Genomic DNA, 27,095 nt, shown 5'->3' with positions numbered 1-27,095 from the left:
CAAAGTTTTGCCAAGCTACTTATCTAAGAAGTTGTGGACTTGTGGCTATTTCAGCTACCCAGATAACTCACCTATAACTAACCAAATACAAGGTAAACCAAAGACAAGGTAAACTAACCTTTGTTTAAACTAACCAAATACTATCTAGTTAACATGCCTGTGATGAGAAGGATGTTTATAACTATTGGATGTTCCACGTTCTTCTGGTGCATCAATGTGTTTTCGAATCACAACATATGAGGGTTAATTTCTGTCATTTTTAGAACAACAAAGCAGTTAAAGCTCTTAATTTTAACATGATCATTGAAGGAGGTTCAGTTTAGATATTAACTTCAATTAAGGTGATTAAATGATTATACAATAAACTAATTAAACCAGTGAGTTATCTAAGAGGAGGATCCCCTTACTGCAATAAATTTACTCTTCATCATAGCCATCAATTATAGGGAAATCTAATGGTTTCAATTAGCGAATAGATCTAAATCATTAAATGTTCATAGAATTAATGACTAGTATGATGTTGGAATAAGTGGATCTCTGCTCGTTATCTAAATATCTATAAAACATCCATAGTTTAAATCAGTATGTTCCAGTTTTCAGAGGTCAGAATGTAGCAAAAAAACAATTCCAGTAGTATTGAAAAGGCAGAACCTTTTCACATCTTTGACTAAGAAGCATCAACAATTACTACATTTCACTTTCTAGTGCTAAGACTTAAGTCTTAGACTCCTTAGTAGCACTTTTAAGAAACGTTAGTCTCTTCACTCAAATTTCATTTTTCATTACTGAGTATTCGTCCATAACTTGGTGCTTTTTCTTACCTGAATTTTACTTTTTGGCCATGTCTCTTTTCATATCTTCAGCATTTGCACATTGCCTATGATGTTTGATGAATGTTTCTCTTTCCCTTTTATGATTGTATTATAAGTCTCGGTTAAAAGCACAAAAATATAATCGGGAATCATTCTTGTTCTTTTCTGTGTCTGTCATGAAAGATCTTAATCAAACTTTCCAGGATCCAAATATATTATGTGGTTATTCTGTCAAGTTAAGACTCGTGTTGTTAGTTGCAAGATTCAAACACAGAAATATTGTTCCACATGACACGAATGGACCAAAATATCTACCAATTCTGATTTTGAATATGAAATTGAGGTTCAAATAACCAAAAAGGAAGGATATGGGAGAAGCTTTTCAAGACAAGGACTCCATGTGGGTCCGAAAAAAATCGTTTTTTTGTTGCATAGATATGTCCTACAATTCACGTTAATTGATTGCGTTTTGGGGTATTTATTCGTGAGATCTTTCTTGAATCAGATATGAATATAAACTTGTTCGTGATCTTCAATTATTGATCTTTCTTGATTAGTTACATATTTGGATAGAAAAACATTACTAGAGACAGAAATCATGCTTATTTGATATAGAGAAAGGGAAAGAAGAAAGAAACCAAGAATACAATATGAATATCTGAAAGGTAAATAAAGTGAAATTTATTACATATTTACATTAGCTTGGTGCATGATGATAATGGCTGAACTATTTATACAGGTAGACCGTACAAACATAGGCAGCTATTCATGGAAGTTCCATAACCAAGATTGAGAAACCGAATATTCATGGAGGTTGACCGTATACCTCTTTGGCCAATCATTATTTTAGGTATAATAGTATAAGGAGTTGATCAATATTGAATAACCCAATATTTTCCTTGAATTCGTTTATTATGGGCCATGGACGATAAAAAAAATGTATACATTAACTACAAGTTTGATATAATCTCACTATATTATCAATCATTCATTCATATCTAATTATTATTGGTTCTACAACAAAATTTAATCCAAATGAATGATGTATGAATTTTTATACTGACAATATATAAATATTAATATAACATCATAAAATATTACCCTTCTCCTTCTTGTTATATACAAACAAAAACAATTTATGATAGTAAATAATTATTGGTTGTGGATTAAATCACTTTCTTACATCAATCATGAAAGCCCCTATGATAAAACAACTAATATCATTGTATTAGTTTACCACTACATTGTGGAGGAACCGTTCTAAAAAGTACATCCACAAATATGACCAATGCCACATAATGAAAAAGAGAGAAGGGGACAAAAATGTGTGATCGGACCAAGACCAAAAAAATGAGGAAGTGTATCTCAACTTTTGTGCCATTTTCTTTTTTTAAATAAAAACAAAGAGTGAGTCAACTTACTCCAATAATAAGTTTTTTAAATTTATTATAAAAAACTTACTTTCCATCCTAGTTATTTTAAAAATACTTACCCATAAAATAAACATATCCTTCCTCTAAAACAAATATATTGCATAATCCAAACTCGAACCAATGGAATTGGGTGTGAAATGTGTTTTGCAACATCTTACTTCTAATAACACATCTCTTATTTTTATAAATGTTGTTTAATTGTTTCTTCTATCCAAAGAATCCACATTTGTCATTTCACCCCTCATTTTTAATCTACTTTCCAAATGTGTGTCACGCTCATCCAATAAGACAATGGTCAAATATCATTAAGATTTACTCCCATAAGAAGAGAAATGATTTTTATTTTTTATTTTATGAATTACCAAATCATCAAATAGCTATTACAACTACATAAACATATCATGTATTTGCACATGTATCACATTCATCTATTAAAAAATATCGAATCACAAATTGAAGAGTAATCCTTATTAAATAGCACAATCCACGATCAATCCTCATTAATATCACAATTCAGAGCAGCATTTGTTATGGACAACATCCATTAATTTGTTTGGTGAATTATGGGCAACGTCTCAACATGGATAATGCCGACACTTCATGATAGGCATCATGATAGTGACGTTATTGTATTGGTTAACTTTACAGAGCAAAACATTCATCCCAATTTTGAGAGAGAAACCCATTTTTCAGTAACTTGCTCCCCTTATGCAATTTATTATTAAATGGTAGAAAAAATTACTCCTTTGTCTTATAATATTTTCAGAAAAGAAATGAATAAAAATAAGAAAATGTAGATAGATGATGGGAAAGTTTGTATTAAATGCAAATGGGTAAGTGATAAGCCTATCTTTTTCACCATACATTCCCCCAAACCCAAATTCTCGTTTCCAATGGAATGAAAATAAAGAAAAAACTGAAAAATGAAGAATATGAGTGTTTGGGTTGAGAAGGAAATGAGTTGGGTCATGTTTCATGGGTTGAAGAAAATTTAGGCAAGTAGGACCCACAAGAAACCATCCAAGGTGCTCGAGAAGCATAAAATCTTTTTTTGGTTGAGCTAATCATGTATGAGTCGGGAATATTCATATGTATGTGGAGCTAACTCTCTCAACGAGTATTTCTTCAATCTATAAGATTCAACCCGTCCGAGACCTTACTTAAGAACAATCAAATATGTACAATTTGAATCAATACTCGTTGATCGAGAAGTATAGAATCTGATACACAAATGAGTTTTTTCTGATATGAATCTTGAACAAAAAATATATAAATGATTAATTAATTGTAATTAAATAAATAGTGGCGGTGGTGGAAAAAGTAAAATGAAAAATAATATAAAAAAAAGATGGGAACTTATTAGGATGTCAGGATCAGAGTCACACACACACACTCTCTCTCTCTAATGTCTTAAGCTTATGAGACGAAATTACGAAGACAACAAAGAATGCTTTGTCACATGTGCCCCTGTTCCTAATTGAATTCCTAGGGTTTGTTCCCTTTTCTCTCTCAAAACTAACTCCAATTCTTCTTCATTCTCTTTCCCCCCTTCGATTCGATTCATTTCTCTTACTCCTATCATGGAACAACAACCACCTCTCTTGAATCAAGGTGCTGCTATGGATTTGAGGGATCTCGCTCTCGCCGCGGATAAAGAGAGTAATTTTGACGGCACCGCTTTGAAAAAGAAACGTGGTCGTCCAGCTAGGGGTACTTCCAAATCGGCACCGCCATCGAGGCCGAAGAAGGAAGAAGAAGACGTTTGCTTTATTTGCTTTGACGGTGGAAGCCTTGTTCTCTGTGATCGCAGGTTAGTTCACGCTATACGAATTCTTCCACTTTGTGCTATTTTATTATTATTAGGGTTACTCGTGTGTGTTCTTCTATTTTATTATTATTTCTTTCAATTTTGATTGATTCATTGATTGATTGTTCTTTTTAGGGGTTGCCCTAAAGCGTATCATCCTGCGTGTATTAAACGAGATGAAGCTTTTTTCAGTTCAAAGGCCAAATGGAATTGCGGTATGTTACTTACTTCTTCAACTCCATTTTCATATGTATTGTAATTCCAGTTTGATTTTACATGCATCTGCATCTGATTTCTTTGTCTTTCCATCTATGTTACCCCCCTCCATTTCAAAATAAGGTTTTTGCATAAGGATTAAGAAAGTTATTAATTCGATTTTCGGGGAATATAATTCTATTTCACTAATTTAACCCCCGATTATTATTATTTTTCACTTACTTAGCGGTTAGCGGAGATTTCAGGGGATAGTGATAACTTTGGAAATGAACAATTGATGGCTTCTTGGTTTAGTTTTATGAAGTGACAGTTAAATTTAAGCAAATTTGTTTCCCTAAAATGACAGATTTTTGAAACCCAGTGAGTATTTGAATCTTTGGTCAATTTCCTGTGCATTTTTCGTTCCTATGTGTTTTTTGCTACAAACAAGTGTAGAGATGTCTTAGATTGTACACAATCAACTCATTGTTCTCCAATGTCATTTGTTTATTATCTCGTTTAATAGGCTCGTAATTATTACACTTGACAATTAATTAGTCCATGCCCATTCCTTATATTTGAGCACTTACCTCTTCTATTTGTTATAGATTTTAATTTTAATACTTTTTTTGGGATGTCTTTCCTTTAATGAAAGTTCATTATTGCTTCACCCAGGTTGGCATATATGCAGTGTGTGTCAGAAGGCATCCCATTATATGTGCTACACTTGTACATATTCTTTGTGCAAGGGCTGTACAAAATCCTCTGATTTTGTCAGTGTCAGAGGAAATAAAGGCTTTTGTGGACTATGCATGAAAACTATAATGCTGATCGAGAATAATGCCCAGGGAAACGATGCAAAGGTATACTGAACTTTCTTCTCTATGTGGGTATACTTGCACAATTTGAAAATACCCCATACCCCACTTCTGTCTGTACGGAGAGAAGCAGAATGCGGTTACTTGTTGCTGAGTCAATGTCACATGACAACATGATGGTCTAATTTCTATCTTTTTGTTTCCTTGGGCTACTTTTACAGTGTGAAGTGGATTTCGATGACACAAGCAGCTGGGAGTATCTTTTCAAGGTGTATTGGACAGCTTTGAAAGGGGAGACATCTTTAACATTGGATGAGCTCCTTCAAGCTAAAAACCCATGGAGGGCTCTGAGTTGTAAGCCAGGAACTCCACATGAACTTTATCATGTTAAAGATGATAAAGGTTCTGGATCTAAAAACTCCTTTGTAGACATAGAATCAGATAATTTAAATAACAAGAAGCCTAAGAGAGGTGTTGCACATATACATGTTGTGGATGGTGTCTTGAATGATGTTAGATGCCACACAGAAGACTTGCCCATTACGCGTGATCTGATCGGTGGTATATGCATACACAACAATCAGATCAACCCTAGTGATGCATCAATAGGCGGTAGCACTAATATAGGAGTTGTGAGATCAGAATCGTCTGATGTCGCATTGGACATGTCATCATTGCTTCTCTCTACAGGGATTGAGAAGTCACTTGCTGATTCTGTGAATGATAAATTGTGGCATTATCAAGATCCAGCTGGGAAGGTTCAAGGGCCTTTTTCTATGCTGCAGTTGTACAAGTGGAAAGCAAGTGGGCATTTTCCTTCAGATCTGAGAATATGGAGGATGGATGAGAAACAAGATTATTCTATATTGTTAACTGATGCACTAGATGGGAAGTGTTCCAAAAATGTGTTATTGCCACACAATAGCCAACTGCTGTCGTTAGGTCCCAGTGTCACTTTTGATAATAAAGATAATAGTCAGGATAGTGGGAGAAATGCATCAAAGAATGAATTTCATGGAGAGAGCCGAGTTATCGAGCATTTTGGGGAGCAAAAGGTGTATGATGCTTGTAGACAGTCCAATGGTAAAGATGAATCTGTTAGGAGCAACAAATGGAATTCTTATTCTTCCACACCAGCAGATGGGATTAACAATGAGGGGCAAAGTGGAAACTTAGAAGGGAGAGAAGAGTCATCGAAATGCAGAAATCCTTGTCACAACCAGCCCCATGTATACCCCTCACTACCTTCAACTGCCTTTTCTGTGAATTTAAATGAGAACCCTTTGGATAAATTAAGGGAAGGTTATGGGATTGAGGCAAACCCTGAAGATAATGGAAATTATGGCTTGAATAGGATTTCTGAAGATCAGGGTAAAAGTGGGCAGAGATACCAGAAACAGTCAGATAGTGAAGAGAACTCAGGGCAATCTTCTGGTCAGAACTGGGAATGCCCTCAAGTAATTAATCCAGTGTGTAATGCATCGACATGGCTGGCAATCTTTGGTGAACCTACTGATTGTGATGAATCAGTTTCTGATCTATTGGCGGAAGTGGAGGCAATGGAGTCACGTGGTGGCGGTGTGGAATCTCCCACTTCAATCATGAAAGGTGTTGAAGAATTAACTGATGGTTCTAAAACTGATTTTCTTAGTTTTGTAGATGGGTTTAGCTCAATGCTTGATGCAAGTAAAGGTAATGCACTGACCTCTACAGTTGATTTACACTTGCCATCTCAACCCACAGCAGCAGCGGAACCATTTCGTCGAACTGATGCATTTCATAATCCTCAGAGAATATCTGGGGTGAATTCCTCAAAAAGTTCTGAAGTTGAGGTGGGTAGAAAAACAGTAGTGTTTCCTATCATGAATGAGAGTAATAAGTTGTATATCTGTTAGCCGAATCTAATGTATATCTAAAAAATCTGTCACACTAATAAGTTGTTTTTCTACCTTCTTTGCTACGTATACTATTTTTGCAAGTTACTATTTTACCTTGTGTAATTAATGATTGCTTTCATAATTCTCACTGGATTTGGATATCTTACTAAAACAGTTCATTGGATTTGCAGGTTAACGAGGCAGATCGGATCGGAGGCCATTCTTGAGGCCATAAGGCCACTCTTCTTTTCAGTGAGCTACATAAGAGGGTCTTAGAGGAGCTTTAGGTGGACAGTATTATACTGTTTATAACATTCTTTTGAGGGTCTTTATAGTCATGTCTCGCCAACTTATTAGTCTACTTTGTAATTTTATTGAATTTTAATGTGTGGAACTTCTTAGTGTCATTGAAACGGAAGGGATTCCCTCAATTTTCCGAAGACATGTATGGTTAAGGTGTCTCCTCACCAAAATGCAAATATTCAAGTTTGAACCCCATCATTTCCAGCTATAATATGCCTACTGTCCACTTCATTTATATGTAGATAGATACTATCCGGCTACATGAGCAACTTATTAACTTATACATGCTAATGACACTCCTTAAATTTGTGTCTAAATTCATAGTTGAAATAAAATAAAATAGAATATTTGGTTAACCTCCATAAATAATCGATATTTATTATTGATAGATATGAAACTCGTGACACTTGATGGTCAATGACTCAATGTAGATTGTTTCTCATTAAGATTTACTTTTGACAAGTTCTGAAGCTCGAAGGGGCAACAAAACCATCCACCATAACCTAAGCATAGATTTTGTTTAAACATTTTTTTACTATTGCATTCTAATTAGATTTTTCAATCGACTAATTTCAAAATAGCTTATATATCTTAAAAAACAGCTTTTATGTATAAAATTAATAATTAATAATTAATTCATATGAAACACCCAGTAAATAAAGTGGTGCTGTACTTTTGTGTAAAAGTTGCATGATCCACAAAATAAAAAAGAAGCAGACTCAGAAAACCGTTTCAGGCACCGAAACGACGTGAAGTAATGGCGGCGAAGACGACGTCGTATTTGACACCAACGCAGAGATATGCTGGCGGAGCCTTGTTCGGGTTGGCTCTTCACCAGACCCAGGTTCACCAAACCCACCCACTCGGGTTAATCTTCGAAGAACAAGAACCATCGAGTAGTAGTAGCTTCATCGCAGATGCAGTTTCCGATGATCCCCACCTTTGGATCCATCCCTACTCCTCTTTGCTCCGCCCTGTTCTCAAGTATCTCTTCTCCTTTCAATAACTGTTTTTATTTGTCAATTATTGATCATAGAATCATAGAATAGACAACAAATTTTCAATTTTATCATTTCAATTTTTATATACTGTTTGTTATGTTGGATTCTGTTTCAGTATGATTGTGTGTGTAGGTATCTAGATATTGATTCTGCAGCATGGTCTGGACTTGAGGAAACTTCTGGAACTTCTTCAGCTACACGTCATGTGGGACCTGTATGGCATTTTTCCTTTGGTTATGCCTTCTAATGTTTCAGTTTTTAGTGTTGCTGATTTGTTTTATTACGGATTATTGTCATGTATTTGAATGTCACAGTTGTTGAGGTTACTATCAGAAGAATTTGATGATGATTATTCTCAAAGATCAGATCAAGAACTTGCTTTGTCAGAAGCTGTTGATGCTATGGTAATTAGCTTAGAAAAAAATTCAAAGTCTTCTAAGGCTAAAAGAGACCAGTTTCGTGACTATGAGCAACAATGTCGTGAAAAGTTTTCGACTTCTGATGTTCAACCAATTTCTGAGAAGGAAGATATGCATTTGGAAACTCAGCAGGAGACAGATACTCCTCCTTTCTTTGACTGTGAAGGCCTAAGTCAGGGATCTATTAATAGTAAACTCGACGAGAGCCCAGTTGAAGAGGTAAGGATGCTCACCTATCAGAGGAAAGTGACAGTTCTCTTTGAACTTCTATCTGCATGTCTGTCAGATTTAGGTGAAAGCAACAAGAAGTCTACTCGGAAGAGAAGGGGTTATGATGCTCGACATCGTGTGGCTCTACGGTTGCTGGCAACTTGGCTTGATATCAAGTGGACAAAAATGGTTTGTCAAATGAATATTTTAATCGGTAACTTTATGTGATTAGGCAACAACTCATTATGAGTTGCAAGTGTAACTGTTTATAATTCTGATTGTTTTATTGTATTAACAAGACAAATCGAGAATAATCTAAACTTTATTAAACATCGCCAGTATATTGGCCTCAATTTCTAAGATAGATGTTAGGCCTTATTCTACGTGTATAGGTTATAAGCTTTGCTTCAAGTTATTATTTATTTAAAATCTCAAATTTACTAGTTCTGTATCTTCTACTGATGAAAATGAATCTTCGCTTTGTAGGAGGCCATTGAGACAATAATTGCTAGTTCTGCAATGGCTATCGTTAAGGAGCAAGAATCGAATAAAGAAGAAACTCAGTCAAAAGAAAGCAGTTGGGATAAATGGAAGCGAGGTGGTATTATTGGTGCTGCTGCATTAACAGGGGGAGCCTTGATGGCCATTACCGGTGGTATGAATACCATGTCATCTTTTCTGTGTTCTAGGATATACCATTTCAAACTGAATCAAATTTGTCATGGATTTGATTGTTTTTAATTTTAACCGCCGAGCAGGGTTAGCTGCCCCAGCAATTGCTGCTGGACTTGGTGCTTTGGCTCCAACTTTGGGTACTCTGATTCCTGTAATTGGAGCAAGTGGATTTGCTGCAGCTGCTAGTGCTGCAGGAACAGTTGCTGGTTCTGTTGCAGTTGCCGCATCATTTGGAGGTATATATATTTTCCTATATGTTATTGGATTATCTAGAATCTACCTTAGTTATGTCCTCTTTTAGAAGATTAAAATATTTTCATGTATTACTTTTTTCTACTAGCTGCTGGAGCTGGACTTACTGGAAGCAAAATGGCTAGAAGAGTTGGAAGTGTTGATGAGTTTGAATTCAAACCTATTGGAGAAAACCATAATCAAGGCGTAAGTTCTTTTTTCTTTATTTCACTTTCCTGCTTGATTGAGTGGTGTTTTGTGTGTGCTCAAGTACACGTGGAACTTTGTTGTATTATCAACCACTACTTTCACATGCTGGTTATCATTTCAAATTAGAATTTTATTGAACGACTGTTCGCAGATACTTGCGGTTGAGATCTTGGTGTCTGGATTTGTCTTCGAGGAGGATGATTTTATAAGGCCATGGGAAGGACATAATGACAATTTGGAGAGGTATTGCCAATTTTCATCTCCTATAATGATCCTGTTTTGTTAATAATTATTTAGGACATTTTTTTATACCGTTGTCAATAATTTTTAGCATGGAATATGCTTGATGTTGATGGAAAATTACTTATTAATAACCTTGTATTTTCATTTTGATAATTGCAATGTTAATACTCTAATGTTGACGATTTTAGCAAAACCAATGACATTTCGTTTGTCCTTGCCAAAAGTTAGGTATGCGCTGCAATGGGAGTCCAAGAATCTAATTGCCGTAAGCACTGCAATCCAGGATTGGCTAACTTCGAGTAATCTTTTTAAACTGCTAGTATTCTTGAGTAGTATATTTAAGTATTGTTAATATCAATCATGTCCATATTGCTGTGATTTGCATTAGGATTTGCGATGGAGTTGATGAAGCAGGGGGCAATGCTGACTGTCTTGAGTGCACTTCTAACTGCGTTGGCCTGGCCAGCTACATTACTTGCAGCAACTGAATTCATAGACAGCACGTGGACAATTGCTATTGACAGGTTTACTTCTGTCACAACAACAACCAAGCCTTAGCCCCACTAGGTGGGGTGGGCCATGTGATCGAACAATGCCATAAGTATAATGCTCTATCATAAGTTTTGTCCATTGACTAAGCTCTAAATCTTTCCTAACCGTTTCGGCTAGGACTTTTCTTTGCCTCTAGAAATTGAACTAACATTCATTTGATCTAATTCTCTTATTGAGACTTCTAACAGTGTCCTTCATGCATGCCCAAATCACATAAGGCCCAAGTCTATCATCTTTTCTACAATAGGAGTTGTCTCACCTTTCTCCCTAATGCATTCATTCATAATCTTATTTTGTCTAGTGTATCCATTCATCCAATGCAACATTCTAATCTTTGCTACGTTTAGTTTATTCTCGTGTTGTCATTTACCGTGCAACATTCAGTTTAGGTGTCAATTGTTTTTTGTTGGACAGTATGAGGTGGTTTAATTGATCGATGGGTTTTCTAATGTGTGCACAACGGTACATTTTGACTCATCCAAGAGGGGTAGGTTGCATTGGAAATTGATGCGTTTATAAAATCCATGTGCATCAAATAAATGTATGTTCACAGTTCACCTATTCCCAATGCAAACCGGCTCTTTTTGGATAAATTGATATGTATCATCGTTAGAAAAACCAAAAAATTGCCATACGCACTTTCCGTTCTTACTTCACAGTTAGGTCTTCCTATATAAGTGAATCCTATTTTTCAGATCAGACAAGGCAGGGAAGTTGCTTGCTGAAGTGTTACTGGGAGGATTGCAGGGAAATAGGTATTTTGGCTAACTTTGAAGTTTCTTTTCATTTAGCTCCTAGAAAATTTATTAATTTATGATTTTCAGGCCTGTGACTCTTGTAGGTTACTCACTTGGGGCAAGAGTTATTTTCAAGTGTTTGGAGGCTTTGGCTGAAACGGAAAACAGTGGTAGGGATTTCCACTCTTTCCTTTGTCTTTGGTCTGATAGATTGTTTTCCTTTCTTTCCTTTGGGATCTTTTAATCTTATTGACGGCCTATCCCCAAACTCAAGATGTTACCTTATCGACTTTAAGTTTCTTCTGTTGTTTATTGCCAGCTGAACTAGTAGAAAGAGTTGTTCTTCTTGGAGCACCCATTGCAATCAAGGACGAGAATTGGGAAGCAGCTAGAAAGGTGGGAGAAGAGTTAGATTTTGTCATAATAATTCTTGATTTGTGTATATTTTTTCTGAGATCATGGTATTCTGCAGATGGTAGCAGGAAGATTTGTGAATGCTTATTCGAGGAATGACTGGATGCTTGGAGTTGCTTTCCGTGCCAGGTATAAATGAAAATGTTGTGGAAGAATACTACAGTTTCTGCTATGCTGTGGATTCTTTCAAACTTTCACTTAACAGTCAAAAACGAATAATTAAAGAATGCCATGAAGTTGTACTGAATAAGGTTCTCAGTACATAATATATGGACCAAATATTTTGTATATATTCTTCAAGGAAAAAGTAAAAGGATTACTTTAGATTTTTGGTAGAGGAAGAAAAATATAATCCATTGATTTTGGGTGCAGTCTACTTTCTCAAGGACTATCTGGAATCCAACCAGTAGACATTCCTGGTATCCAAAATGTAAGTTGTTTTCTCCACCCAATTTGCTAAGTACAAATATTTTACAAGTTGTTATCTTGTGCAATTAGTGCTAGGCTGCTAGCATTCATTATTCATTGAATAAAATCTTTTTACTCAAATGGTTCTTTGGACTTTCAGATTGACGTCACAGATCACATTGAAGGCCATTCTTCTTATCTGTGGGCTACACAACAGATCTTAGATCATCTTGAATTGGATTCTTATTATCCTGTTTATAATAACAACATTCTATGGAAACAGTAATTCATTCACATTCTTCACTGTTTGTGAAGAACTTCTACTGTTACTGTCATAAGATTGAGATCCCCTCAATTTTTACAGTACAATTCCTTTTTATTAAATCTGATGTGTGGCGAATTTTAAATTTACCCAAAATTGTTATACGCAGTTTCCATTCATTGTGCAAGTAGTAGGACATCTTGTAATAACTAATGTGTTGTTTAAAAGTGCACAAGCAAAGTTTCAGCAAAAATAATGCGTAGGACCAGTTAAGCAATTTTTGATAGCTTTCTGGACTAGAGGAAAGTAGTTGCTGGATATTGAAGGAAAAAATATCGATGTGTCATGGTGGAGCTTCAAATTAAAATATGGTGTCTATAACTTTTTTCTGTACTACCAAGAATATCTAACATTCAATGAGTAAGAAATTAATTCTTTTGGGGTATGTGGTTACTCCTTTAAATAAGTATCCCTCCCCAATAATTGAACCTATACTATTTTTCTATAAATCTAGCGGAATTTTATAACACTAGATCAACGTTTTATTGGTATTTAAACAACTAGTTTGGATGCTCTTAAAACATCTTAATCCATGAGCAGTAACTAAGTTTCCTCAGCAAATACCAATGGCCTGACCACATCAGTGAGCTGTTGTTGGACTCTTTAAATCATCTGGGCCTCTCGTCAATTCTGCCATGGCCCACTCAATTGCTGGCGTTAATGCCACCGTATTGGATTTTGCACTCAAACAAAGGGAAATTAATGCCACCAACCCTACCTGCTACGGAGTAGCTACATTACACCACAAAATTAATGGTACACATTTCGTACTCTCTTATTGTTTCATCCTATTATACCATTCTGAGGCTAATTATCGGACATATCCTATAAATGTAAACTTGAGTGTCATAATCCATTTTTAGTTATCCTAATAATGCTAACTTCCTTGCAATGTTTGATAGCAAATAAAAGATTGGTGTGGAATCAACGGCAGATAGATAGAGCCATGTAAGTGTTCTTTTGCTATACACTATTTTTTAGCCGTCAACAATGAACCTTACAAGATAACTTGCAAGGATATCAATGAACTAAAAGATATATTATTTGGTGATCTAGTGTACCTGTCTGATGCATAATGACAAGGAAATTAGGTCCTAAATAATAAGTGTAGCAAATAATATCTAAGCCGCTAAATAGTGTTATTTAAAGTCTTGTGTTTGACGTCATTTCACATGCTCCATTCCCTCATCAGCCACTCTTTTTTGTGCAACATAACATAGATTCCAATTTCAAAATTCCTCTCATTTGTTTAAGGCCCACAGACATGGCGGTGTACACTTCAAATACCTTGTTTTGCTCTTATATTCTCCATTTCAAAATAACAATAAATGAAAGAGAGAATATCCTTTCGAGTTTTTTAAAGGGTAAAGACAACTTGATAACTAGTCCGCAGTTTTTAGAATTCTTAATATTAACTGTGAAAGTAACACACTTACAGTTTCCTAATTATTTATATCTGCTTTAATTGCCACATATCATATTGGTCGGGACCATATCTGTTGTCTCACTTTTTGTACTACTTTAAGATAAGAAAATGGGGGTATTCCATGACTCAACAGATCAGTCCAAAATGTATTATAGTGTGTCGCATATAAGTCCAAATCAAGTTTAAGATAAGAAAGCACTACCCCATTTGTTTTTAGTGGTTTTGAATTATTGGGAAAAAGGTTAATGGGCCGTTCGATCTGAATAGCATCCACCCATTTTACGAAATACACAGTTACTAGTTTACTACTTTCCAAATGCTTCAGTTTCCCAACAAAGTACGTCAATCTCTGACATAAGAAAAACCTCTTTCTTTGTTCTTTCATAAATTTCATGCCTTTCAACGCCCACCCCAAAATTAAAAGCTTCAACAGTTTCATTTCCAAACCACCACCCTTCATCACACATTCACACCCACCCCATTACATTACTTCAAATTAAAAATATATATTTTAGAACTAAAAAGGAAAAACATTCAAATTAAAAATATTAAAAAAACAGGTAAAAAGAATAAAGCCAAAATGACTTGGATAACAAAGCCTAACACCTACCGCACTCAACATAAGAGAAAAAATCTAACTCGGGTCGGTCCCAACGAACCGGGTCTAACATCTATGCTCCTTTTTTCTCTACCTAGTTTTCTTCTTTCTAATAATCAAAAAGTGGGGACCACCGGAGGAGGTGCAAAACCGGTCTCAACACCACCGGTGTCCTCCTTATTCCGCCGCATCTCGAGCACTTTGCGGTGGTGATTGGAGTGCAATTCAGTTTTAAACGTGGGGCTACAAGCGGGTCTGTATTCGGGTAAGAGCCGACCCGATTTGAACCTGACCCCACAAGCGTTGCAGAGAGTTTTCGCTCCCAGTGGCCCAGTTCGCCACTGAGGAGTTTTCTGAACGCCGCAATGGCTGCACCGTCGTGGGGTCTGAACGGAACCGTGAAGAGAAACCCTTTTCTTTGGTTTTTTCGGCGGAGAACAAACCTGGTCGAGGTTTTGGACCAAGTCGGCGTAATTTAGCAAAGTACTTGTTGGGGAAGAAGAGGAAGAGGTTGAGGAAGTGGAGCTTGAGGATGACTCAGTGAAGCAACGTGAACCGAGTGACCAAACCCGAATACCGGACCGGGTTCTTTTGCTTCTTGCCTTTGCTGGAACCGGGGTTTTGAAACATGGTTGAATATAAACCGGGTTTAACGGCTTTGGTTCTTTCACAGCAAAAAATGTCTTTGGGTTCTCTCTCATGGTTGTGGTTGTGGGGAATTCAGAGAATGAATCCTCAACAAAATGAGATAACCACTCCAAGTCTGCAACATCTTCCTGTAAAGATAGCAACTTTCCTTAAACCCACCACATAATAACCTTAAAAACTGTTTCTTTTCGAGAAAATTAAGAAAAGAAAAGTACCGGAACACTGAGGTCGCTAGTGGGTAAGGAAAGAAATTCGTCTTTGAGAGAAAGGTTACAAATTTCGTAGCTTTTGTGAGGGGAGACACAAGCAGAGCCTTCATCTTCATCTTCACCTTCACCTTCCTTGTGTTGTTGTTGTTTAGGTTCTTCTTCGTCTTGTTGTTGTTCCACATGCGAGAAGTCAAGGAGGTTATCCACAAATAAAAAATCTTCACATGGTGTGCCAATTTGCACATTCAAATCCTCCATGAAAGTTTGTGGGCTCAATTTCACGGTGGAGTCTTTCCTTAAACTGGTCTTCAACGCACCTTCAATGCAATCCATTTCTGTATCAACCTATGTAACATAAACAACCCAAAAACAGAAAGCTTCATATTTGTTTTGTTTGATTATTAATTTAACTTAAGAAAACACACATGCGGGAGAGAGTGAATACCTTAGAGAGTGGAAGAGATGATGTAGTTTGAAGGGTAGAGATGGAAGAAGAATAAGAAAGAAAGGAAGGGATGAAATTGAAAGTGGAGAAGGGATTGGGAGTTTGGTAAAGCATTGAAAGAGGGGTGAAAGGTTTCGTGGATTATTTCTATAAGTGCCCTTTTCTTTCTCTCTCACCCCACTCCATCTATTTTACCTTTTTCTCTCTCACACACTAAATGTTATGTATTTATACTTTCAAATACGTTTTCTTGTATTTTTCTACCTAACGTTACCTGCTCTTAAATAAATTTTCATACATACCTGAAATTTCGAGCCAGGATTCCATAGTTCCTAAGGTGGCACCTTATTTCTAAGTTTTATTTATCATTTTAATGTTTTTAAAGAAACAACTGAAACATGGTTCATAACCCTACACTACTGTATGGTGTAATGTTTTGTGTAACTGGTATTTATTTTTTCTGACTGGAAACCAAGATTGAAGGCCTATTAAACCGCCATCTTTCTTGAAAACATATTATTCCACTTCTCTTTTAACTTTTTCTTTTCCTGTTTTGGGAGTGATGGAAATGGAAATTGGGCCAAATCTTTTCACTAAATTATTACCTACTGTGCATTTTAACCCTCAATGAATAGGTGTTCAAGTGGTATATATTTGATTCCCCTTAAGTAAGGTCTCGAACTCGAGTCTTATGAATGAAAAATAGTCATTGGAAGAGTTAACTCACATACGTGTGAATGTTTTCCGCTCAGACAGAATTGTGTACCGGAACTGGAAGAAAAAAAATCTAACCCCCAACGTGGTCATCGCCGCTCATTTTGGATTTTGCCTTTTTCCCTACCATTCTTTACTTTTCCCGCTCGCTGTTTTCTAATACCATAACGCAAAATTAACCCAAAAGGCCAAAACGAGTTTGCATGTAGACAACAACAGCTTCACCTTCCTTACGCAATTTCACTCATATATTAATTATTACTATGCTTTCTATATCATATAAGAAGTAAAATGCATAATATTACATAGTGTAATGTTCTATCTATTTTGAAAGTATAATGTTATTAAATATGTTCTCTGACTCCCCTAAATTTATTTATCTTACTTAATTTATTATTGTTTATTTATTATGCCAAGAAAAGATATAGTTTTGAAATGCCTCCCTCTCATATCATATGTTAGTATAATGTATCTTACACCATGCGCTGAATAATACCCTATTCAAATTACATCGAGCCCAATTGTAATAACGTGTCCGTGGGCCATGTTATGATTTGGGTTCTGTCGTTTTATGCGGCATTTTATTTGTGTTGTTATCATGCGTGTTATAGAAAAAGGGATAGAATCGCATGAAGTTTTTTAAGTATATATTTTATGTATATTTCAAAATGATTGAACTGATACGGCTGAAATTCCATGAGTACCCTTTTAACCATGATGACGCAATTTCAGTTTGGATTTTGGACATGGCATGGCTTAGAAGCAAAGTGAGTAAAAGAGATCAGAAGCAATGACACCAAATCAGCTTTTGTCGCTCAGTACCAAACTCACATTATTCCTCAACCCACAACAATACTTAACATGTGACCTCTCAGATCCATAAATACATTGAACATATTACCCATTAAACTTAAACACCCCAGTCCTGACGTATAGTTTAAATGTAGCGACTCAGTGGTATAGTGACTATTTATCCTTTATGTTATGGGTTCGAGTCGCAGAAAACTCTCATTAGAGAAAAATAAAATACTACAAGGTATATTTAAACTTAATGGGTGGTACGCTCAAATGTATTCATGGTCGGAAAGGTCGCATGTTAGAACTAAGTATTACATGCATCCTAAAATAATTTTATGTTAATATGTAATGTTTAACCAACTTACTCAATTTAAAAATTTGTCACCCAAAATTGTATTTATTGCCAACTTAGTTTTTTATTTATTTATAAAATTAACATATTAACCATTTAAAGATTAAATTTATCACCAACTTAACCTTCCAATAAAATTTGTCATTGTATTAGCCTCTTAAAGATAAATTTATATTATAGTTAATCACTTCGTTAAGATGGTGGTAGAAGAAAACCCAACTTCATGACAAATTTAATTTTTAAGAATAGATTAGGTGTTATATTCTTCTGGAGAAGTATATCCTAGTACCATAATATTTGACAATTGAGTTTGCCACTATTAAAACAACTACTTTAATGATAAAATCATACAATTAGCAAATTAAATTACACAATTATTTTAAAATGTAATATAAGACAATTCTACACCATCATTACATCACTTTAAAATTCAACGCCTATTAACTTGGGGAGATGCACAATATCTTATAGAAGTTATGTTTTTCTCATTTTTCCAGTTTGTGTTAGGTTTTGATATATGTAAAACAGTAAAACAATTCCTCAAATTTTATATACTTCGTATGTTATATGGCAACACTATTATCAAAACACCATACCAGCTAGTTCAACATAAAATTGGTGAACTCGACCCACTACAACCAGATGTTAATTTATTCGTTTTGTTCTTCGGTGATACACTCTAGGATGGAATAGGTCGGGTTAGAGTGACTAACATTTACCTGACCATAAATATTGGATGAATTTTTTTTTTGAATTTGGGCTCAACCTTATGTTCGAAGCTAACCCAACTTCAAATGTTGACTTGATCAGTTTTTGAACTCGACCCTATATCCAATTACATATAATATATATTCTTTTTTGATAAGGTCTCTAAATATTACTTATTACTATAAATATGTAGATAATCAATCATACTTTCGACAAAAAAGATATAACTAATTTATATGAATAAAAATACATACAATACAAATATGGTAAGTAATTGACCATAAAACATGTAGAGGTGTGCTTATTCATTATCATATTCGAGCTCGATCATGCTTGATTTAAATCGGGTGAACGGATAAGTTCAGTCCTCCTCACCCATAATTCACTCTACTATAAGAGGCCCGGAGAACTAGTAGGTAACGGGGTTGACCCACCAGTGGAATGGTATTCTGCAATCAATCATTGCTCACATATGTTCATTTTGTTTAGATGGATGGCCAGAACTACCACAAAGGACACTTTTATGCAACTAATTTATCAAACACTATTGCATGGATATCTCTATCTTATGCTCTCGGATATTCTGCACTACTAGAGGGTCCAATACTGAAATCTATGAAACAAATTTATTTCATCATTTATAATATTTTTTGGTTAAAATTAATTTAAAATCTACATCATCAATATTTTCTAAAATTCATATATGTCTCATTCTTATTAAATACTGGACCGTGAGAGGATCCCATTTCCTATCTCACTAGTATGGGTACAGTGAGATATACTTTCTCCCTATGTACTAATCTTATTCTAAATGTTTTAATGTTTTAGAATTTCAACATACAATCATATTTTACTTTATATTTATTTATAATTTATCGTTTTCACTCTTATAGTTAAATTTTATATAACTTTAGTACCATTTATTTATTGACTTGTTAAAGTCTATTCCTATCCTTGAGGATAAGTTTTTTGGAAGCAATGTAGTAATATAATTGTCACTTTGCAGCTGCATCGATCAACGATGTGATGGGATACGGGAAATCAGAGGAGTTGTCCAAGACTTATCACTTTGTTGTTGCCTTTCTCTTCTCCCTGATACTACGTTGGCTAGGGTGATTTGGTAGTATAAGAAAATGGAAGGGACAATTTTAGAAAGAGTTTAAAATCTATGTAATGACCGTGTAAAGTTTTTTATATTGTCAGTATATTATTTACCATTGATTTGTATTACTTTTGTTTAAAAGTCAATGGTGATTAACAAATTAATGATGGATGATTTACTGATAGTGTAAAAAACATTTACACTATCAATGTGTATATATTAAATCCTTTTAGAAATCATCTCCTTATTTTGGAATTGGATAAATAGAAGTTGAAGGTTTTGAAGGATTTCTTAAACTCTCTAAAACATTTCATATGTTTACTTTTAAAATTACACAATGTGGATTTTTCCAAAGATAAAATATCGAAATATTTTTATTAAAATTACATAAATATATATAATAGTTAATTTTTCATTGTTAATAACATTGTAAAGGAAAAATAAAAGTTACTCTTATATTGTCATTAATTTACAATTTTTCATCTAAATTTCATATTCTCAAACAAATTCTTTTTCCCTTCTCTTCTTCTCAATTCCTATCCATTTGATTCATCTCATTCTATTTCTCTCGTAACTCCCAAACATCACCTAAAGATTATTCCATCATTCTTCATACTCTAAATAGAGTATATGTAACATATAAAAACGTTGAATGTGAAACAATAAGTATCATGTGAATCGATAGGAATGGGATTGATCAGCAAAATTTCTTATGAAGTTGTTTTCATTAATTTTCAGAATTAGTGGATTGGAGAAATGAGAAATCTGAGAGGAACACGTGCAAGTAACATGTCTCAATTTGGGTGCATTCACGTGCAAAGTGGAACGCGATCGATGTACGCCACTCACCACACACTTTACAAGTATACCATTATCAGATTAACAACTTGGTACCAATGCAAGTTGTGCTTTTAGTCCATTATCCTTTTTAGGTTCATTTTGATTCCTAAAAAATGTCAAATAGATCATTTGTCAATTTTAGACTTCCCTCAAAATAATAATGTTGGATTTATTGTCAGAATATATCAAATTCTACACTAAAATTCATTTTCACACGTTGAAAACTTAGTTTTACAAGGGAAATTGCAGAAAACTAATATTTGCCTTGATTTCCTGCACAGTATTAACGAAAAAGCTAAGTAAAAGCGTAAAACAGAGTAGGGGGAGTTACTTATACAGTAATAATAACATGAGATGGAACAGAGCATTGAAATTGTCCATACATATAAAGGGAAAATGGGCGAGAAGAAAGGGGTTCCAATACGTTCATCTTCGTGTGTCACAAGCAAATAGACAACCTTATCTTATCCTTTGCATTATATGGAAAAACTTTATGAGCTATTTTTAGCTTTTATCAAAAGCTTAATTAATTATTGGTGTTCTTGCAATATTGCACATTCATGACTACTGAAAAAATACACATTGACTTGTTAAAGTCTATTCCTATCCTTGAGGATAAGTTTTTTGGAAGCAATGTAGTAATATAATTGTCACTTTGCAGCTGCATCGATCAACGATGTGATGGGATACGGGAAATCAGAGGAGTTGTCCAAGACTTATCACTTTGTTGTTGCCTTTCTCTTCTCCCTGATACTACGTTGGCTAGGGTGATTTGGTAGTATAAGAAAATGGAAGGGACAATTTTAGAAAGAGTTTAAAATCTATGTAATGACCGTGTAAAGTTTTTTATATTGTCAGTATATTATTTACCATTGATTTGTATTACTTTTGTTTAAAAGTCAATGGTGATTAACAAATTAATGATGGATGATTTACTGATAGTGTAAAAAACATTTACACTATCAATGTGTATATATTAAATCCTTTTAGAAATCATCTCCTTATTTTGGAATTGGATAAATAGAAGTTGAAGGTTTTGAAGGATTTCTTAAACTCTCTAAAACATTTCATATGTTTACTTTTAAAATTACACAATGTGGATTTTTCCAAAGATAAAATATCGAAATATTTTTATTAAAATTACATAAATATATATAATAGTTAATTTTTCATTGTTAATAACATTGTAAAGGAAAAATAAAAGTTACTCTTATATTGTCATTAATTTACAATTTTTCATCTAAATTTCATATTCTCAAACAAATTCTTTTTCCCTTCTCTTCTTCTCAATTCCTATCCATTTGATTCATCTCATTCTATTTCTCTCGTAACTCCCAAACATCACCTAAAGATTATTCCATCATTCTTCATACTCTAAATAGAGTATATGTAACATATAAAAACGTTGAATGTGAAACAATAAGTATCATGTGAATCGATAGGAATGGGATTGATCAGCAAAATTTCTTATGAAGTTGTTTTCATTAATTTTCAGAATTAGTGGATTGGAGAAATGAGAAATCTGAGAGGAACACGTGCAAGTAACATGTCTCAATTTGGGTGCATTCACGTGCAAAGTGGAACGCGATCGATGTACGCCACTCACCACACACTTTACAAGTATACCATTATCAGATTAACAACTTGGTACCAATGCAAGTTGTGCTTTTAGTCCATTATCCTTTTTAGGTTCATTTTGATTCCTAAAAAATGTCAAATAGATCATTTGTCAATTTTAGACTTCCCTCAAAATAATAATGTTGGATTTATTGTCAGAATATATCAAATTCTACACTAAAATTCATTTTCACACGTTGAAAACTTAGTTTTACAAGGGAAATTGCAGAAAACTAATATTTGCCTTGATTTCCTGCACAGTATTAACGAAAAAGCTAAGTAAAAGCGTAAAACAGAGTAGGGGGAGTTACTTATACAGTAATAATAACATGAGATGGAACAGAGCATTGAAATTGTCCATACATATAAAGGGAAAATGGGCGAGAAGAAAGGGGTTCCAATACGTTCATCTTCGTGTGTCACAAGCAAATAGACAACCTTATCTTATCCTTTGCATTATATGGAAAAACTTTATGAGCTATTTTTAGCTTTTATCAAAAGCTTAATTAATTATTGGTGTTCTTGCAATATTGCACATTCATGACTACTGAAAAAATACACCAAATTGCACCAGCCGGGAATCGAACCCGGGTCTGTACCGTGGCAGGGTACTATTCTACCACTAGACCACTGGTGCTTAGATATTCATCATATACTAAATGACATATATAACAGATTATATTTGCAATGAACCCAAGTGCATAATAGAACTCAAAAACATAGACAAAAACCAAAATATGTTGAGGTCACAACAGAATCCGGATATTATAAAATTTGGAGAACGATTAACGTGACGATTCTTCCAGTGGAATTGAAGATGAACAGATTTACAAAACTCTTGCTAGTTGAAAAAATACATTGTTAAATTCACGGGCTCGGCTTCATTTTTATAACATTTGTGTGTGGCATAACGTTGTTGGGCTACTCTTCACTTGACCCTTGACTAGAAATAGCGGCAATATGAGAATGGTTTTATAGCCTATATATCTTCTATAATAAACAATGTTTATGCTTGTTATATTCTGACTTTACTCATGGATCTTCCAGTTTTATAGAGAGAAAAAAATCGAAGACATTGTTAACCACTACCATTAACCATCATTGGCTATTGTCAACTAGATTAACAATGTGACCATCATAATATGTGGCTAACCAGCAAAGCCATTATAAAAAACGAGACCACAAAAAACTACTAAACAATAATTATTAAACTAAGAACTAGTCTTGATTTTATTTTATTTTGAAAATTCCAACATTTAAAACTAAGATCCATACCCTTAACGAGTCCCCTACCGGTGCTGAATTTGTCTTTATTGTTATTAGACAAGTCAAAAGCGGTTAGTGGCAGTTAACATTAACACTAAGCTAACTTCATGTATAAACTAGGTGCGCTTAGTTACTCAGGTTTATGCATATTGTATTATCTTACATAAGGAACTAATTGGTTAATATAACATACTCACCCAACATAAGCTTATAACAAATAATACACAGTACATTGCAGTCATCTATTCTGATTTTTCAGACCACACTCTTGCTCAGCATTATAAGCTAGCTCATTCACAATCTAGATAGAGAGTTTGAACCTACTTTGGGTTGAGTATATAGCTCCATTAGCATAGTAATCAGCTTAAAATAATAAGCACTAGCTGATTAATTTACAACTCTACTAGTTCATGCAAATTTAATAAGAGTTTGGTTCCACTTAAGCAAGGCGCAGATCATCAATTTTAAAGCCTGGATCATCTCCATGGTGCTGAAGATTCAGATGAGTATGGTGCTGACAAAATGCATAAAGGTTTGAGGCACCATTGGCTTGTGCAACTGCTGATTCTGGGTCTCCTTCATCGTGAAGAAGAAATTGTGGATGGATCACGCACTTTTCCTTCTTAATATTAGTACACAAACAAACATGAAAAACTAAATCATATTGGTTAACAGTAACAAAAATATGTATGTTTTATATCTTTTGATATGAATTTGAAAAGAAAAGTACTTACAAGTTCAAGCAGGAGATTTCCGTTCATCTGCTCCAAGCTTCTAACCTGTGTTGCATTTCCCAAAAGGTTGTAAAAGAACAATGATAGATTTGATCAATAACTAGAGCAACAAAATTAAGAAAAATAATAGCTTACTATAATTATATTATTGAACTTAATTAGATTTATTACTATAATTTCTGACCTTTTTCCTGCAGGTATCAGTCCGAGTTTTGATCACATGGAACTGTGAAAAATAATGCATAAAAACCAAGGGTATTAGCTTGGAAGAGAGCAAATATATATCAACCAAAATTTGGTTACCTAAGTATTTAACAACCCTTACTTTAGCCTCTTTAGTTCCCTTTATCTAAAAATGAAGCAAGAGGAAGAAAAAACAAGAAAACATATATTGAGACCAAATTTAAGCCTAGCTGCTAGCTTACAAAAAAAGTTATAAGAATCATCAATCACAAACTTCTTTCGGATCCCACTATTTAACAGATGCATAAGTATCAATTTTATGAAACCTTGACCTCAGAAAGATTGTACCTTTCGTTCCCTTATTTTTCCAATGGAAGAAACCATATCCTCTTCAAGACTGCGTAGTTGCTGGAAGTTCAGATCATCATCCATTCCCTCACCTATCCTATGCCTTTAATTTGAACCAATAATATCAGTACTTCACAAATAAGATTTCCCAGAACTCTAAAAGTGGTTGCATATATAAGTGTAAAAAATAGAAGCAAAATTATTAATATCTAGCTAGTTTTATTTACCTGATCTGTCTTCTGAGTTTATGGTTAATATCTTTCAGTTTCTTCAAGTTTTCCAGCATTTTCTGCAAACAAACAAAATCAGCAAGAAAAAAACACCAACACCAACACCCTAGTAATAAGTATAAAATATCATTAGTTCAATGATTATAGTTAACCACTTAACCTCGTAGTGGGAATGCCACAGATCGATATCCCCCAAGGTCTTCTGATACTGATCAAGGACCTTTTTTGTGGTGAAGCCAGGGCTAATGTATTCATGCATCTTGTTGTTTTTAGAGAACATGATAAGAGAAACCTTAGAATCACATAGAACACTAAGTTCATGAGCTTTCTTGAAGATACCATTCCTTCTCTTTGAGTACGTTACTTGCCTGTTGGTAGGGTTCTCTATCAACTTTATCTCTATCTTCCCTCGACCCATCTTCTCTTCTTTTCCTTCTACTACTGATTTTTTCACTTACTTAGATAACCTTCTTTATATTTCTTCCAAACACCAATAATATAAATAGAAAGAAATAATGAAGAGGAAGAGAGGAGTGTAGTAGTGATGAGTAGTAAAAGAAAGAGAAAGAGAGGAGTGAATAGGGTTTCCTAAATAAGAAAGCTATGCTGCCATATATAAAGTAGGGTTGGAGTGTAACTGTGAATTCACTGCTACATTGGTGAAAAATTGTGGATGCAAACCAAGACTAGCATTATTATTGCACTATTCTGTAACTTCGAATTAATTATATCCAGCGACCTCTTGATATTTAAATTTTATTTGGATTTTTCATATTGAATGTAGTGGACACTCATCAAATTACATTCACTCTATTACTATTATAGATCAATATTTATTTTAACTTTACAAATAGAGTAATATATATTGGGCCTTTCAACCCTCTTATCAAATTTGTTGGACTATGAGCCTGATCTCGGAACAGGAGTCGAGGAGGATAGACATAAGTAGGGATTCCCTCCATTACCTAAGAGAGAAGTGATCTTTTTACACTTAGTTTAGGATAAAAGTGTTATTACAAATATAAACAAAATGATATAATTGTCTTTTTATCGGGTACACATATGATGTCCCACAATTTATGTCACTTCATGTGACGTGGACTTGTCATTGGTCAGAAAAAATATATTTAAGTTAAAATTTATTCATTAAGTATTTTTTGATCAATCACAAGTCTATGACACATGGAGTGACACATTTTATTTTGTACAACATTTCCCTCTCCTTTACTAGAGAAGAGTCTGCCTCGATTGACATAGGATTGTTTTCGATATTTGTAGAATTGTAGTTGTAAGTTCAAGACATCATGTCCACATTATACATACAAGTGATAATTATAATTTTTATAATAATCAAGTCACAATTAACAATGGATGGAATTTATGCAAATAATTATAACTTTCTACATACATAATGATATAATGCTTGATTTATTGTGACCAATGGATGAAATTAAAGTCCCATTTGATAGATTAACATCATATCTATCAATCAACACTTTGTAGATGTTGAAAGCAAACAGCACTAACGTCCTGTGAGGGGTGCTTGTATCAGCATGTGGTGTCATTATGGGTGTACCTAGCTACTATAGCTTTCAACTTGAATCCATCGAGGCATTTCAATGTGTGATAAAGAGAGTTCGAAGATATTAACGTTGTTGTGTACATATGACCCGTCCCATCTTTCTCAAACCCAATATCCTCAATCACATGCCTCCTTATAATCACTAATTCCTCAAATCAATCATCATAACGTCGCTTTCTACTAACATGAATGTGTCTGAGTTATTAAATTATATTTTAAAAACTCATAAACATCAAATCATAATGATGATGGAGTTTGCCTTTGTAATATACCAAAGTATTAAAATGGTCTTAAACCCTTTGGTCAGATGAAGTTCTTTATTAAGAAGGATCCACAGACTTAAGTCTAATGGATTTCACGCTCAGACTTAATCCTTGCCATGTCAATGAAAGTTCAGATTGAACAAGATACTATGGGCCATTTCTTTTTCTTATTAAATTACCATAAAACAATATGGTTTCATACATTATTTTCATACTTATCCTTTTATATACAGAGAAAAAAACATTCAGAGAAAATATATATATGAGTTTTATATATTGTCATTATATGATCTACTATTCATATTTTATCATTATTGACTATTCAAAAAGTGATACAAATGAATAATATATGACTTTATATAAAT

General features: G+C 34.2%; 4 protein-coding genes and 1 non-coding gene across 11 annotated transcripts; 2 read left to right on the top strand and 3 right to left on the bottom strand.

Annotated features, from left to right (window-relative positions):
* On the bottom strand, positions 673 to 25,475 carry LOC109348717 (floral homeotic protein DEFICIENS-like). Of its 3 annotated transcripts, XM_019589263.1 has the most exons (8): positions 25,046 to 25,475; positions 24,883 to 24,944; positions 24,656 to 24,758; positions 24,309 to 24,350; positions 24,070 to 24,169; positions 4,724 to 4,729; positions 2,668 to 2,673; positions 673 to 707 (listed from the first exon to the last, which is right to left on the bottom strand). In XM_019589263.1, exons 1-8 carry the CDS (start codon positions 25,301 to 25,303, stop codon positions 688 to 690), a joined length of 597 nt encoding a protein of 198 aa, XP_019444808.1. In that variant the 5' UTR covers positions 25,304 to 25,475; the 3' UTR covers positions 673 to 687. The 3 variants fall into 3 exon arrangements, with proteins under 3 accessions (XP_019444808.1, XP_019444807.1, XP_019444806.1); XM_019589262.1 differs by lacking the exons at positions 673 to 707; positions 2,668 to 2,673; positions 4,724 to 4,729 and adding an exon at positions 23,570 to 24,009 and having other exon boundaries at positions 24,125 to 24,169; positions 25,046 to 25,464; XM_019589261.1 differs by lacking the exons at positions 673 to 707; positions 2,668 to 2,673; positions 4,724 to 4,729 and adding an exon at positions 23,570 to 24,012 and having other exon boundaries at positions 24,125 to 24,169; positions 25,046 to 25,459.
* Positions 3,624 to 7,453, top strand: LOC109348714. Of its 2 annotated transcripts, none has more exons than XM_019589255.1 (5): positions 3,624 to 4,055; positions 4,188 to 4,267; positions 4,923 to 5,110; positions 5,287 to 6,897; positions 7,134 to 7,453. In XM_019589255.1, exons 1-5 carry the CDS (start codon positions 3,826 to 3,828, stop codon positions 7,167 to 7,169), a joined length of 2,145 nt encoding a protein of 714 aa, XP_019444800.1. In that variant the 5' UTR covers positions 3,624 to 3,825; the 3' UTR covers positions 7,170 to 7,453. The 2 variants fall into 2 exon arrangements, with proteins under 2 accessions (XP_019444800.1, XP_019444799.1); XM_019589254.1 differs by having other exon boundaries at positions 5,287 to 6,901; positions 7,138 to 7,453.
* Positions 7,922 to 12,814, top strand: LOC109348715 (transmembrane and coiled-coil domain-containing protein 4-like). 4 transcript variants are annotated; one of them, XM_019589256.1, is made up of 15 exons: positions 7,923 to 8,229; positions 8,379 to 8,460; positions 8,561 to 9,064; positions 9,362 to 9,530; positions 9,634 to 9,786; positions 9,891 to 9,988; positions 10,143 to 10,234; positions 10,463 to 10,533; positions 10,623 to 10,758; positions 11,482 to 11,541; positions 11,611 to 11,693; positions 11,843 to 11,919; positions 11,996 to 12,066; positions 12,310 to 12,367; positions 12,506 to 12,814. In XM_019589256.1, exons 1-15 carry the CDS (start codon positions 8,003 to 8,005, stop codon positions 12,629 to 12,631), a joined length of 2,007 nt encoding a protein of 668 aa, XP_019444801.1. In that variant the 5' UTR covers positions 7,923 to 8,002; the 3' UTR covers positions 12,632 to 12,814. The 4 variants fall into 4 exon arrangements, 3 of the variants coding, with proteins under 3 accessions (XP_019444804.1, XP_019444801.1, XP_019444802.1); XR_002107774.1 differs by lacking the exons at positions 12,310 to 12,367; positions 12,506 to 12,814 and having other exon boundaries at positions 11,628 to 11,693; positions 11,996 to 12,035; XM_019589259.1 differs by lacking the exons at positions 11,996 to 12,066; positions 12,310 to 12,367; positions 12,506 to 12,814 and having other exon boundaries at positions 7,922 to 8,229; positions 11,628 to 11,697; positions 11,843 to 11,906.
* Positions 14,774 to 16,191, bottom strand: LOC109348716 (GATA transcription factor 5-like). The gene is made up of 3 exons (XM_019589260.1): positions 15,994 to 16,191; positions 15,555 to 15,893; positions 14,774 to 15,467 (listed from the first exon to the last, which is right to left on the bottom strand). The coding sequence occupies exons 1-3, from the start codon at positions 16,105 to 16,107 to the stop codon at positions 14,808 to 14,810; spliced, it is 1,113 nt and encodes a 370-aa protein (XP_019444805.1). The 5' UTR covers positions 16,108 to 16,191; the 3' UTR covers positions 14,774 to 14,807.
* Positions 22,691 to 22,761, bottom strand: TRNAG-GCC. The gene has a single exon. It is a non-coding gene; the product is annotated as a tRNA-Gly (tRNA).

The sequence above is a fragment of the Lupinus angustifolius genome, chromosome LG06, assembly GCF_001865875.1.
Source record: "Lupinus angustifolius cultivar Tanjil chromosome LG06, LupAngTanjil_v1.0, whole genome shotgun sequence".
NCBI lineage: Eukaryota > Viridiplantae > Streptophyta > Magnoliopsida > Fabales > Fabaceae > Lupinus > Lupinus angustifolius.
This window is presented reverse-complemented; position numbering and strand designations above follow the sequence as displayed.